Source organism: Malaclemys terrapin, chromosome 1 (assembly GCF_027887155.1).
Source record: "Malaclemys terrapin pileata isolate rMalTer1 chromosome 1, rMalTer1.hap1, whole genome shotgun sequence".
Taxonomy (NCBI): domain Eukaryota; kingdom Metazoa; phylum Chordata; order Testudines; family Emydidae; genus Malaclemys; species Malaclemys terrapin.
Window position 1 is genome coordinate 265,887,881 of NC_071505.1, and position 15,322 is coordinate 265,903,202.

General features: G+C 37.1%; 1 protein-coding gene across 1 annotated transcript in view; it reads left to right on the plus strand.

Moving 5' to 3' along the window:
- Window positions 1-15,317, plus strand: part of PCCA (propionyl-CoA carboxylase subunit alpha) — a 393,662-nt gene extending 378,345 nt beyond the window's left edge. Inside the window, exons 23-24 of the mRNA XM_054012780.1 lie at window positions 12,653-12,730; window positions 15,247-15,317. Coding sequence (XP_053868755.1) covers window positions 12,653-12,730; window positions 15,247-15,315 — 147 coding nt within the window. The 3' untranslated portion in view covers window positions 15,316-15,317. The remainder of the gene's footprint in view (window positions 1-12,652; window positions 12,731-15,246) is intronic.
- Window positions 15,318-15,322: the final 5 nt, after the last annotated feature.

A 15,322-nucleotide genomic window follows, 5' to 3' on the forward strand; every position in this document is an offset into this window, starting at 1 on the left:
TGATTCACACATTCCTGAAGGGAGCATTCCATGCTAAGTAAGAAATCTCTGTAGGCGATTCCCTCACCCTGTCCAAGGAGCAAAATCTAGGGAGAGGAGGGTAACAGGACACATCACCACTATCCTGGGGGTTTCCATTCTTTTCCATCACACAGAACTAGAAAAAAATGTGATGTTTGAGAGTTACGCTTTACATTACTCAGTTTTGTGTGACCTCTGAGCACAACCTCATTAAGAGACTTGAATCTGAGCCAACTTACAGCGTTGAAGGGGGTGATGTTATACTGGGATAGGGGACATTAGAATAAAGCAACACAGGCCTGAGTCTAAAGAGCTTAGTACTGTTATTGCTTAAATAGACATGTGGCACTTTACAAGCAAATAGAAAATCCTGATCCCTGAATTTATAATCCAAGAGTACATCTATGAAGCAAAAAAGACCAGCAGCGGCAAGTCTTCAGAGTCCGAGTCAACGGACCTGGAGCTTGTGCTGCTGGGCTTAGAATAGCAATGCAGATACAGGTTGGCGCCCAGGTTCTGGAATCCGGGCTCTAAAACACAGTGAGGGGGGTGGGTCTCAGAGACCAGGCCTGAGCCCAAAGTCTACATTGCTGTTTTTAGCCCCACAACATGAGCCCCATGACCCCAAGTCAGTTGACCCTGGCTTTGAGACATCTGCCGTGTTTTGTTTGTTTGTTTGTTTGTTTGTTTTGATGTGCAGACATACCCCCAGGGTACAATCCTGACTTCAGAGAGAGGTTGAGTACAAGGTGGATAAGGGCCCCAAATTACACGTTTAATCTCAAAAGGTGTTGCCCTATAAAATGGGGGTGAAGCACTAATTAGTGCTTCACCTTGTTTTACACATTTCCATGCAGCTTTCTCTGCTTTTACACAGCATACATATGGACATTTCTCTCTGTTGATAGGAAACAGAGAGCGGAAATAAAAGCTCCAGGTGCAGAGATCCAGAAAAGTGGGTCTTTGCCTCCATACGTTCATATTAAATATGTTAATATCTATATGTTTATATTATGTTAATTAAATATAAATAAAATGTATGTATGCGCACGCGCGCACACACACACACACACAAAATCTGAACTAATTCCAGTTCGGTAAAAATGCAACTGAAAGGAAAACTCCACTGTGTCACGTGGCAGAAGTCTGAATATTTCTTGACTATTGTAATTGCTGCTTGTGGCAAAAGTTGTTAAATGTGCACTTCTAAAAACTGTTGAATTCACTTAAAATTAACCTGTTTCACCACTGAATCTTAACAAACTCTTATGCCTGGGAAGTGACTTTATGCACAGGAATAGCTCCATGGAAGTGAGCTGGATTACTCACTGGTGTAAAGTGAATTGTGTGGGAAGGTCTGCAGGATCAGGGCCTGAAACACTCAGATGCCTCTTTCACAAGCAATCAGAAAAGCTTATTAGTAAATCATGTGTTGTTTACAGCAAAGTATTAGTAATCTGTCAAGAATAAAAATGAATGGTCAGTTGTTAATAGTTAACAAAACAGCTAGTCTTGAGGTCTGCCTAAAAGCTGGTTGGAAAACTGACTGCTTACATCCAATTCATCTCATTGTGTGGAGAGTGAAACCCACTGCTTCTATATAGAGGCAGTAAGAGTTGTCTAGTGAGTAAGGTACTAAGCAAATATTTGTTTTTGTGGGACGAAAGATAATTTTTTCAAGGTATTTCAATATTGCAAGACTGAACCGTTTTTACGTTACACTTTTGATAGTATAAATGGAATGGGTTTAAAAAAAGTTAATTCTGCTGGATGTTAAAAAATGTTTTCCTTGTGCCTGACAAATATATTGTGGTCTTGAAGGAATAGAACCATGGGGGGATGGGGCCATGGCCAAGGAATTAAAAACCTCCCTGTACAAATCCACAAGTGGTGCAATGCAAGAGTACAAGTTGTTAAATAATGTCTGAGGATTTTTTTCTCTCCTCCTCTCCTGCAGCTTTTTGCTGGAGGCACTGAGTGGCAGAGCACTTGAACAGCATAATCTCTGTTCTGCCGCCCTGAGCTTGTCAATGCTAATTGTGTGGCTTTAATTACAAAAACACATTTGCGTTATTGGAAAGGGTTTAACTTAAATCCTTCCTTTCCAGGACTAGTGTCAAAACTTTAAAAAGGAGCGGAGGTAGTATCAGCTATCTGCACTGAATAAGCAGTGGGATGGTGTGATTCAGATTACATGTCTTGGCTGTCCATCAGAACTAGGTTCACTCACTACAGCTGTTCAAGGCACGATGAACAGGAAACTGTAGCTCTCTGATAAATACAAACCTTTTTGTCCCACTGCTTGAATGTGTTCTGATCCTCCTTGTTTTTCAGGCTGACTAAAGAATTTAAGTCATCTTTGTATTTCCAGCTGTATTTACCAGTTAAAATGGTAATGGTGTCTGAAAACAATGCAGCTGCAAAGCAGGGAAAAATCAGATGCTGTTCGTAGTTTTCATTCAGGTTATAGCTATTATGGATAAAATGGCATTGTTATTAGCTGTTCCAAGGTTTTTTTTTAACTTGTGACCTATGCTAAATATTATTGGAAGATCATATAACAGTCTCTGCACCAGGGCTGTGCTCTCCAAGAGATTATTTCAGAGACTTCAATAGCATTGGGAGGTAGTCTACATTAGCCATACTTCAGAGGTAACATTACAATAGAAAAGAAACTCCTAGTGAGGGGGCACATCATCTTTGTTTGAATGGCTGCATTTACAGCTGTCTTTATTATCAGCCATTTAGTTATGGGCATTTTGCTTGGCCAGGTAAAACACATGGTGTTGGTTAGTATCTCTGTGTCCTTTGCCAAATGAGAAGCCAGCGATGGTCTCTTCATTAGCTTTTCTCAGACTTTATATCATTGCCTTTCAATAAAATAATGTTCTCTTTTGGCTGCTATTTATGAAAAACGCTTTGGGCTGCTGAAGCATGATAGAAGGCTGTATGTGTGTGCCCCAGCGCATCTGATAACCAGTTTGGAATTCACTTCTGCCAAAGAAGTAGAGCACAGCCTTCTGTTCTGCTCGATTCCCACTAGGGGAAAGCATTACTTGTCATACGAAGAGGAGTAGGACTTCTGCTGATTTTTTTTTTTTTAGCTTTATCATTGCTTTCTTCTTTCCTTACCATTTTCCCCACGTTATCTGAGGGATGTAATTAAATGTCACTTGCTTGTCACTGGGAACAGTTAAAAACAAAGTAATGTGAACAGCAAAAGCATTGTGAATTTGAAAATTCTCCGAATGAGAAAGATGATGATATTTAGCAGATGAGTCTTCAGTTTAGGCTAAACTTTTATATCTTATTTGTAATGATAGCACTGTCTCTCTAGCAAAGCACATCCATTTTAATTTTCTGTGAAGGGGGTTATTATAAAGAAGTACATATTAGAATGAAAGCCTGTTGTTAAGAGGCCATTTGGTATAGTCAAAATTCAGGACATTGGCAGTGTTAGATGAGACAGGAGAGGTTATACACATTCAAAATCATAGCCTAGGCATTGATCTTGCTCAAATTGACTTCAGCAGGAGCACAGTTGGCCCCCAGGCATGGATTGTGTACATTGCCATCTTCGTAAACCTCCAGTAAAATGCTACAGATACAATTTAATCTTGTAACAATTACAAAAAATACAACAACATTTAAAAACTCATTCTGAGCTGCACAGACATTCTGTATTAAGCACTGAGGGCAGAATAAAACAGTGCTTACTAATCCTTTGTATATTATTTTCCGCTCTGATATTCTGCTTTGTGCTTTGTGTGTAAAGAATGCTGTAGAGTGAATCGGGAATAGGGGAAGCAAAAGATATTATAGTTCTGTGTGCATAGCTCAAATGTTGTATCATGGTTACAGAAAACCTGCCAGGGTGCTCCCAAAATGGGTTCTCTTCATAACTCTTCTGAGTTTGCTAGTCATTGTATACGGCAACAATAATTGATCGTAAAGGTCTCAATGGCCCTCTGAAAATATTATTTTTACTTTTTTCAGTTTTGCATGTATCTGAAATAAAAACTTAAAAAAAAAAACCACAGTAACTAGAAATAGGTGGCATTAATAAGCCAGACACTATTTAGTAATCTATAGCCTGCAGAGTTGGATAAATCAGTTTAATTATTTTCTTTGGGTATCTACAAATATATACAAAAGAAAAGTGATTGTGGATAAAATGTCCAGTCAGAACATGATTTGTTTTTTATTTAATTTGTTTGTATATTATTACAGCCATAAGAACACTGTTAGAGGTTTCTCTGTAATTAAGGATTGTTATCTCAATTTTCAAGATTTTTTTTTTTCAATAAATGTAAGACTATCATGATTTAGGAATATTATCATGTCAAATTACTTTTTTAAATGGACATTTCTCATTTAACAAAACTACCATGACTTTAAAGTGAAGCAGTAATTTGTAATTTAAAACTTTTGCTTGAATAGCAGATGTCTGTCTACTGAGAATGCACAAGACAGTTTTCCCCCAAAATATTAATATATTATGGAATTTAACTGATTTGAGGACTTTCAGAATTAAGATTAAAATCCTGAGGATTGTTTAAAACTGCTGAAGTGAGATGTGTTGGCTAAATTCATTTTGCAAAACTACTTAATGCTGCTAGGCTAGAAACAAATTGGGAGATTTTATTGTAAATTGAATTCAAATCCTCTGGCAGTAAAGTCTAGAAAAAGGCTTGCGTGGATTACAAACATGTCCAGTCTGAGTTTTTAACTTTAAAATACTTAGAGTGAAAAAACAAAACCTCCACAAAAAACAAAACCGCCACCCAAACACATACATTCCTCGTTACATTGCAAATTCTTGTAAAATAAGATATTGGGCTTTTATAAGTTACCTGTTGCTTTTCACCACTTCACTTGTAGTTTCAAACCTTATTTGCAATTCAGTCCCAAAAATCTAAATAAAGTAGATTTGTCCTTTTTTTTTTACTTTATGTCCATAATAATTCTTATTCCAGCTGGGGGGAATAACCAAAATGGAAAACAGAAGGAATGGGGTTGGTAATTTAATGTATACCTTTTACATAGAAATCTATGATATTATTTAATATACCCGCATATTTCACAAACCATACACATTCTCCACTCCAGTTGTGAATAAACCAATAATTTGCAGGTACAATTATTGCTTTCTGTTCATTTTTTCCTTTTTTTGTGTGTGTGCAGTTTTCCCAGTGTGGATGTTAGCTGCATATTTCTGTAAGAGATAGATTATGAACTTGATCAAACATGATCAGGAATCTCACTTGCCCTTTTATGCATTTCATTATATGTTTGTACATTAATTAATTACAAACATATACATTTCATTATAGTTTTTGTGTCTTATTGTAAGGAAAATTATCAGTAAACTGAAGCTGAAACCATATTTTACAATTTCGAAAAACTATAACATTCAAATAGCAAAAACATTCCAAGATTCCCACCATGCTGATACAACAAGGTTGAAGGCAATAGTTAGATTAACTGATTTTTCTATTGTGATTTATGCTAGTAAGTGTCCACTATTTTCAAAATGTATTACTTGTTAAAAGTGTATGTTGTTTAATGTAACATTTATATTGGTCTAAGATTGCATTCTTCTATATACAGTTGACTTTAATAATTTTACTTATTTCTTTATGTAAACACATACATTGAAGATTCTTTGGGAGTGGGGTTTTATTTAAGGTGAAATTCTATTATAATAATAAGAAACAATTCATAAATAATTAGAAGGCCTTACTAGAGAAAAATGTGTAGATGCCTCTCTAAAAAAAATTGTGGCTGTTTTACCAAATTCATAAGAACTTTTAAAAGATCACTGATAAATCAAAATATTTGTGTCTAAAACAGAAACTAGCCTTTGTCTTAGGCTGTCAAGACCATGTATGTGTGTAGTATTTGGTGGTAACTGCTACCACCAAAATACATATGTAGCACATCAGCTTCCCCAAAAAAGTTTTGGAAATTTCTGAAACCACTGGAAAAACTAGTGTTTTGGATAAGTGGGGGTGCAATGACCAGTGCTCATTGCTGTCAGGAGGACGTCACTGACCTTCGGTTAATCAGAGGTCAGAAAATCTGGGATGTGCTATACCTACATTCATTCATTAAAGGAGTGTGGCCTAAAAAGTTGAATAATCATCTGTCAAGCACTGTTAATTGCTGCTAATTATATTTTCAACTCTATAGCTTCTGTTTCCAAGTTAATTTGGAAGGAAGGGGAAACCTGCACTAATTATTTTACACAGATTTGGACAACGTCAAGGAATTTCAATTGCTGCTCATCCAATTCCTCCTGATTTGTTTTCTACTTAGGTGCTTGCTGCCAGAATGCCAACAAGTCATAGAGAAAGAACATCAGGGGAGGGCCATGAGACCAAAATGGACTAAGTTATTTAAAAAAAAAAAAAATTAAAAAAAGTAACACTGAGCATTATTTTCAAGTACTTTCTACATACCTCAGTACACAAAAGGAACACGGCTTTAATGTACCATATAATGTTCTTGCAACCATAACGATTACAAGTTGTACTGTTTGTATTAATTTTGAAAGAGCATATGCAATATTTTGTACGTTCAAGGTTGCTTGATTGTTGCTTATTATTGCATAGTGTCCCATTGTCCATTCTCGGTATACATAAATATGTGGGGATGCGAGTGTAGAAATTATGGGAATATTGAGCGATATTTACCAGCCTCCACCCCCCCACCCCCCCACCCCGGGCTCAGAAAGGAGACAGGATTAAAATCGGATTCTAACTGCGCTTTTAACCAAATCAGAGCTACTTTTTGCTTGTGGATGTTACTGGGCTTTTCTTCAGATCTAAGAGCCTTAAAAATGTGTTGTATTCAAACACCTGTGTTCTAAATACAATGGTATTAAAAATGTAATTGAAGGATTTTCACTTTTGTAGACAAATCAGCAGGGTTGATATTGATCCATCTTTTTAGGGAGCCACAGTGCACCAGAAGGTGATACTGTAGAGGGCCCTGTAAGCCCTCGGAGCCTTCTGTCTAATTTGGCAGAAAAACACAGAATGTAGGACAACAAAAGAACTATCCTGTTCCATAAGAAATCTTCATCCCACCCACCCCCTTCTCCAAAAAAAAAAAAAAAAAAAAGACTTAATTTTTTCAGCTGCACACAATGATTTGGTGCTCACTGTTGCATTGAACACAGTTGCTGTCAGAACAGGCAGGAAACAGTTTTATTTTAATTGCTGAAATCATTGGGAAATGCTTCATGCACTGCTTCTATACAGCAGATGCTGTGCATTAATTGGCCTGTGTAGGACTGACCCAGGGTTCCTTGCAGCGGGCCCAATTTTAGGCAGAGGGTTTAAATAGCTTATTTATTATTTTGTATAACCTGGCATACATTATGAGTGCTTGCACGTGTTGTATTCATGGTCGGCAGTTTCTAATGTCATGTGGGTTTCAAAACCTGTGTTTCTCTGGTAATGTACTAGCAGCAGGTAAGCTCTAAATACCATCCATCAGAAGCTAATTTTTTATCCAGATACACCAATGACTGATGAACCTGTCTTTTGTCTGAATGTTTAGCACAGTAGAAAGCCATATGCCACTGGCACTGGTTCCTATGCATTCTTTACAGTTGCTAGAGAGTAGATTTAAAAAAAAAAATTCTCCTGCATTTACATCCCTTTAGTCTTATTTATTTAGCAGTTAGCACTTTCTAACATAATTCCATTTTTTAACAGCAGAAGGGGATTTTGGGTCTTTTCAAAGCAATCTGACTACTCTCATTTTCTTTATCAGAAATATTACTGCACATCCTTAATAGGGAACCTTGTTTTGTTAGTCCCCGTCTGTTCAAAACAGACCTTAGCCCATTAGAAGGTCCTCCCTTGTGTGGGAAGACCACAGCTGTTACTGTAAATCTCATCCAGTAACTGTATCACCCCCATTTTGTGGCTCTGAAGGATGAAATTGAGAAATGGAATACTGTGCAGTCATCCTTTACATCTCCAATTTTAGGCCTTTGCACATCATTTTCATGCTTTTATTCCAAATCAAACAACATTAGAGAGGAAAACCACCTTCTGCTAAATGCCTAGCATGAAAGGTAGTTTTTACAATCTTAATTTTTTTTAAATAGAGAAATCCAAAAAAGTCAACTCTAACCCCAAAATCTTTGCGGTCTCCTCAAGGCTATTCATGGTTTGAAATCCAAAAAGTAGGTAGATACCTAAGATGCAGCACAGAGGAAACAAGAGCTGCGCTTATTTCACAAACACAACTTTAAAAGGGTTCTGTTTCTTTAAATCTTTGTGAAAGAAGTGGATCTAACTTCTTATGAAGGATATTGGGGGCTTTAATCAGAAATAAGAAGTGGTTTAAATTATTAGCACAACAAAGCAAACTATAAGCTTGAAGATAAAAGTCTCTGGGGGAAAGAGTCCTCTGAAAATAAATGGGACTTGATAGATTTCCATATCATTTATAACTTCCCTTAATTACACTTGGAAGACTTGCCAGTAAAACTGGAAAATTGGCAGCCTATATCCATTATAGTAATTTTGCCGACCATGGCAAGCAGCTGGCTTTACTGGATTTTATTTCCCATCACTTACAATTAATCATCAGCTGGAGATGTCTGAAACTCTTCAAAATGTAGCAATACTGTGTGACATTCAGGCCTCCTTAAAATGCTAAAATCTGCTGAGTAAATGGGCTGAGTTTTCCTTCAAGCTAACTCATTTTGGTGCAAGGCAGGCTGCTGCTTAATGAGTGCTACTTTGATAATCGGATGCGAATGTGAACCTTGACCCCGTGTCAAAGGAGAGGACGCAGTAAGCTGGATGAAAGATACAAGATTCAGATCTACAAACTTTACACCAATTAGACATAGAGTGGAGAAATACATCAGTGCTGATTGGGTTTATCAAAAAGACTTGTGGGACTTGTGACCATTTTGTAAGCCTAACATTGAAGACATCCTGTCACAATCATTAAGTCTTTATCAAATGATTCACAAAAGTCTTAGAGACATGTACTATACTCACAAAGATCTCTCAGTAGTAATGCCCTCAGATGTCTTATTGTACCTCTGAATTTTAAAGAGCCATCTCTGGGAGTACAATTAATCCTTATGTTCCTCCTGTATGCATAATGAAAATAGCTCAAGATTGCTACTTTTCAAGTTCCACTTCCACTCCTCATCCTGAATTATTTGGTTAGAAAAACACTGAAGACAGTTCCACATATTGTCTGTAATCTTTCTTTAAGATTGGATAAATAAGACCATGCAGTCCCTAAATTAGACAGAGAAAGAGTTAAAATGGGATTTGCTATTCCAAAATTTCATATCTCTGTTGTTAGAAGCAGTTGGATATTAGGTTCCCTTCTCTTCAATTACTTTCATTTTTGGGTCTGGTTAAAAAATAAAAGTGGATTTAAAAAATTAACTATTGAAATATTCAGAGTTACACTAAAATGCATTCTAGAAACTAAATCTGACATGTCCATTTTCATATTCACATTAATCCAAGCAATTTAAATGTAGATTTTATATAGCATAAATCTATTAAAAACAAAACAAAAAAATTCCTTGTTTCTTTTTAACAAACAGAACAAATTGGTCTGAGCCAGTGCAAACTAATCAGAATTTTGGGGTTGTTTGTTTGTTTTGACAAATTTGGGTCATCAATGACTTGTCCCTATAAATTTAAAACGTAAAGATGATTGTGAATCAAAATTGGATTTAATTGTTTAACATACATAGGGAAGAAATAGAACATGTGAAAAAAGGCATAATACTTTAAAAAGCCCGGATTAATCCTTAAATAAGTGAGGAAGGAAGAAGTTGTACACACCACTAAGATCTTCATTTACAGGCTAAATAATACGGACAGGCTAAAGGATACACACAATTATGTAATGAAAGAAATTGGACAAAGCCCAAAAGAGTGCAAAAGAAAATAGAGATACAAATGCCTAATTTTAGGATTGTACAATGAAAGGAATCATAAAGATTTAACATAAGAACTGTGATTAAACTTCTGTGCTTAAGTGATGCTTTCACCAAGTAGTTTTAAACAAATTGCACATTATCAGAAGTACTGTCACAGCATTTTAACTTTGGGTACTTACAAAAAGCACGCTCTGTGTTCTAAATAAATAAGAATACTAGATGTTGACTAAGTTAGTTTTGTGTGTTGGATTTTTTTGATTTCTTTATAAAGCCCAACTCTTTTATTATCATCCCTGTAAACACACATCTCTATCAAACACAAAAATACTACATTGAATTTGAGGCATCAAACAGAAGCCAAGGAATACAGAATACTGATTCTCACTCATTTCCATCCATTTGCACTGCAGTATCGGACGTGCACAGAGACAACTCTACTTAGCATTTAGACAGTTAATACATTTTAAGGCGCTGCATAAACATTAACTGATTAATGTGCCAACCATCTGACCAAGTGATCCATTTTACAGACTGTGAAACTGAATTGCACAGGCGCCTGGGACAACTTGTGTGCTTGACATTAAGCACCAAATCCATATTTAGGCCCCTAAATGACCAGATGTTTTTCAGAGCTCTTGTCATCGCTCCCATTGACTTTGCTGCTTTAGATGTCTAATTTTGAGAACTCGGCTTTGAAAATTGTGGCCTAAGCGATTTGCCCATGGTCACATTGAAAATCAGTTGCAGAGCCGGGATGAGCATTTTATGAATTCCTGGAGCCCAGTCCTTGTTCATGGCCCTTGACTTTTCTAAGATGCAGTAATGGAATGGTCTTAAATCTCTGAATTTTCTTTCTTTAGTAGGTTGGTGTCTCAACTGTAGCTAAATTGTAATGTGGGTGGGTTTGGTTTTGATTTCTCTTGTTTGTACTCCTGGGGTGGGGAGGTGAATGACAAAAGATAGGCAGAGATGGGATAGAGAACAAGTGTTTGGTGCCATACATAGAATCTCAGTGTTAATGACTTAAACTGCTCACCTGACTCTCATGACAGAATTTCTGTATTTACAATGGTTCATGTTAATTGTTCAGCGTATCTGGTTAGAATGCAGAGTTCTTAGAGCCAATGTTTTCCGCTCTTATTCCAAAACTCATACTGCTGTTGGTAAGTCTGACAGAGGGATAGTGCAGAAGCTTTTTAATCTAGAAGTAATAAATATCTCTCTGGCTTGCCTCAGGATCCTGGATGTTTCAGCAGGGGACACACCAGCCCAGAACAGAGTTAGGAGAGATGCATATCTTTAGTACATAACTTCATAAGAAAAGTCATTTAGACACTCAATGTAGTCACATCCATGGTTTCTTTGCTGACTGCCCTCCTATCTCTCTGTTGGATAGTACACCCTCACTAATGGGTCCTAGGATACCAGGTTACAATACACGGAGACAAGCAACATGCCCAAGACTGCATAGACCATCACTGTGAATCACATCCCTTCGTGTTTGTGTACCAAAAAATACCACCATCTGAACAGTGCAGGAAAAGAGGAGACCGAGTTCAAAGGCACTAAAACTGCGTGTACTATAAGAGACACAGTGGAAACCCATGAAGATTACCCAGATGTCTCAGGAAAGTTCATCCTTACACTGAACAAAACCACAAAGGCATGACAGCTGGCACACAGGGCCCAGCCCGTTCCATCCAAAGTGTAAATCTGTTGACTGCCATCTCCAATGATCATCACAGGGTTTCCAAAACAATCCTTGTAGTCTGTGGGATTACACCAGTGATGAATTTGGACCATGAAGGTTCCCCCCACCACCGTAAATGGCTAACCTGCATAACCAGCATAAAACCTCAAGTGGCTTATTTCCTTTGCATAGTCAAAGGCGCTGAAGAGAGAATCTGATTCCTAGCCACAGTCAGCCCAAAAGTAGAGCTACACAGTGGGTTGCTTATGACCTTGAGTTTGTATATGTCTGTTAGCACAGTGCAAATAAGCTGAAAGAGGAAACTTGAGAGTTTCCCTTTAAGAGCTGTCAGCTGTGGTGAAAATTGTCATTTTGCCTCCGAGAGCCCTCCCAGGTGGAGAAAAATTGGTGTTTCCTTCTAAGCAATCCAAAGGCATCAGCTACCATCCATATAGTGACGTGCAAAGGTGTGCATTCTTGCTCTGCACTAGTCAAAGGCCCTAGTCCATGCTCCATAGGACTAATGCCAAGAAACTTATTGGCTCCTGAATCAGGATTAGTATCCATATGGATCTGAGCCAGGGAAGTACAGCAGTGACTCCACAGTCAAAAACCACACAAATTAAATTTTGTTCTGGCCTTTATTGATGTCAGGGTGTGATGGCTGCTGGAAAGTGTGAGTTTGGAAAGTACAAGTTGCAAATGTGGGATTGGAGGGGATCACTTTGTTTTTGTTTTGTTTCTTCTTCCTTCTCCACCCACTACGTAATTGATTCCTTTTCTGTTTTAATTTTGATTAGCTAAAGGTAACCATGGCATGTCGCACTTCTTGTGCTGTGGACTTCTATATGACAACTTGGTTTCAGCTTTTCTGTGGAAAAACTTTTTAGACTTTGATAAACTTTGCCTAAGGAATTAATCACTTTATTCTGCAGACAGAAGATGCAAGTTTAGTGCATTTAAGTCTTCTATCTTCATTTTTTGTGCTGCTTTAATTTTACCAGGTCTCAGAAGGGCAGGAGATTTGTGTAATTGAAGCTATGAAAATGCAGAACAGTATGATCGCTGCTAAAACTGGCAAGGTATGCTTCGTCTCATCTTTTTAAACTGCATGTCACTTGTCAAATTGGACAGAATGTACAAAAACAAGAGAGGAGGGCTGTGGTAGTTAAAGGATTAGAAGTGCAATTGTTTTTCATTTTCTAGATCTTTCAAAATGAGGTACCTTTAATTTTTAACATTTACATCTGCCTGGAAAGCTATTAGAGAGTTACAAGACTTAGATGACACAGCATGAAGTGGTGTTACAGGCTGCAAAAATTAATGTAAATGAGTTCCCTCAAAATGATTTGTTCCTTAGATTGATTTGAAGGATTAGAGGAGATGCAGCCAGTTCTCCAAATTCCATATTTTCAGAGAGCAGTTAACAGCAGAGATCTCTTCTTGTACATTTAATTAATTTAATTGCAAATTAATTTCACATTGTCCTGATACTTGGAACAAGGTATGGAAAATACATCAGTAGTGTAGATGAGTGGTGTTACCCTAGAAAAGAATATTGCTTTAAAAAAAGCAACAAGTTCCAGACTGAGCATTTTTTGATGAGGACGTTGTTAAATGTGGAGTGTCCAGAAGTGTTCTAAGCTCTTTACAGACAGATCCCTGCTGCAAAGAATAAACAATGCAAGACCTCAGTCCTGCAAACACATATATGTTTAACTTCATGTACTGTGATACTAGCAGATCCTGAGACAGGACCATGACCTAGATAAACAAAATATGGCAAGAGGACGAGGGAGCAACGTGAATGCCTCTCTCGTTCTTTCCTATTACTGTAATATTGTCCCTTGACTATTAGCCTCTTGGTATTAATTCTTTTGCTATAAGACCAGGTTTAATTTTTCTTTTACATTTATTACTTTTCATTTTTAATATTTGTTACAGTTTAGTTTTGATCTTTACTTGTTTCTCCTTAATTCTCATTCATTTACTCATTGTTTTTAATCTATTCTCATATTGCAGTGGTTACTTAAATTCTATTTTCCTTCTTTCTTAGTTTAAATTAACCTTTATATATTCCCACCCTTGCCTTCGCTCTGACTGATTCATTTTGTGACCCCCTAGCCAGCCTCTGAGCTTCCTCCCAAGTTCCTGCACACCTCCTGATAGCAGTAATGTTCTATTCCTCTGTCCAGATGCCCTTCCCCCCTGCTTATGGGTAAAATTTGGCCTGTACCATGCCCAGTATGTCATTTATGTCCCTCTTAAACCTTTAAAGCAGGATTTAAGTAGGATCTAAGCTCTAAGTGGTCTCTTTGTATACCCACCCCCAGGAGTCTCCATTTTAAAATAAAATGATGTAATTTAAGAAAATAAAAACAATTTGGAGATGTAGATAGTAAAACAGTGTCAGTTCACTAAAGCTATTAGAATATAATAATTTTATTTATTGAATGTGAAAAACAATGACATGGTCAAACATTCTAAAGTTCACAGTTATGGTTCCCACAGCAAGTACAACTTAATGCCTTTGCGGAGATGTGTTTTGGTACTTTTGGTGCTGGACTAGGTTTGTCCCTTTGAATCTAGTTCATGCCACAGTTTCATTGGTTTCAGCTGGAAGATATTCAGTTTCCCTTTTTTCCTCTGAATTGTCTTCCACATCCAAAATCCATGTTTATATTCTGAACTGCTAAAACAAGTGGCTTGGGTTTTATTTAATTTGCATCTATTATGGATGTTTGTAAAATGAATAAAAATGAGGGAGCAATTTAGTTGCCTGATGAAGGTTCTAGACTCTACATGCGTCAGAAATAGGCATTGGCCAAGGTGACTCCAGTAAATTTCAGAAAGCATAGGGGATCCCATTTGCTGAAACTGCCGTGAGAACAGACAAGTGGTTTTTTTAATTAAGTAAAGTGTTTTCACACTAATTTGGGGGGATCTTTTTGCATTCAGAATTTAAAATTAGCTATTTAAAAGATTCAGATGTATGGGTCTGGCAGGTTTGAGAAAAACTGATTTAGAAATAAAGATCTGTTTTAAAAAAAATCCCACTATGTTCTTGCCAGTGTAGGGTCTTCAGCTACTACAAGCTGTTGAGCTGTACATATTGAAATAAAACATGCTCTACACTCTGCAATCCCATATATGGTATGTGGGACTAGTTTAAAAAAAAATAGGAAACTGACTTTGTGAACATGAGTAAACTGAATATACAATTGCATTTATTTGACAACTATGGTTCTTTGACTTCTTTTTAACCTTTTTATTTTTACTTTTTATTTTATTTTTAATTTTTTTTTAGGAAGGGGGGGTTAACAGTGATGTTCTGAGTTCTTCTTGACATCTCTCTGGGGTAGTATTAAGGTTGTGTGGCTGCCTTGCAGAAAGTGTCACCCTAAGATTGTGAAGTGCTTGGAGATCTACTGATAAAGCGCTAGGTATTATAGTATAGTAGTCTTACTCAGCAATCCATCATTTATTCTGTGTATGTACATTCAGGTATATGCACTAGTGTAGGTTGCGCATGCTAAAGAACTTACACAGCCATGTTTTCAGGGAAGATTTAATAATTCTTGTCACCTTCCCACTGTAGGTGAAAGCTGTGCACTGTAAAGCTGGTGAGACTGTTGGGGAAGGAGATCTGCTCATAGAACTGGAATGAAACATGC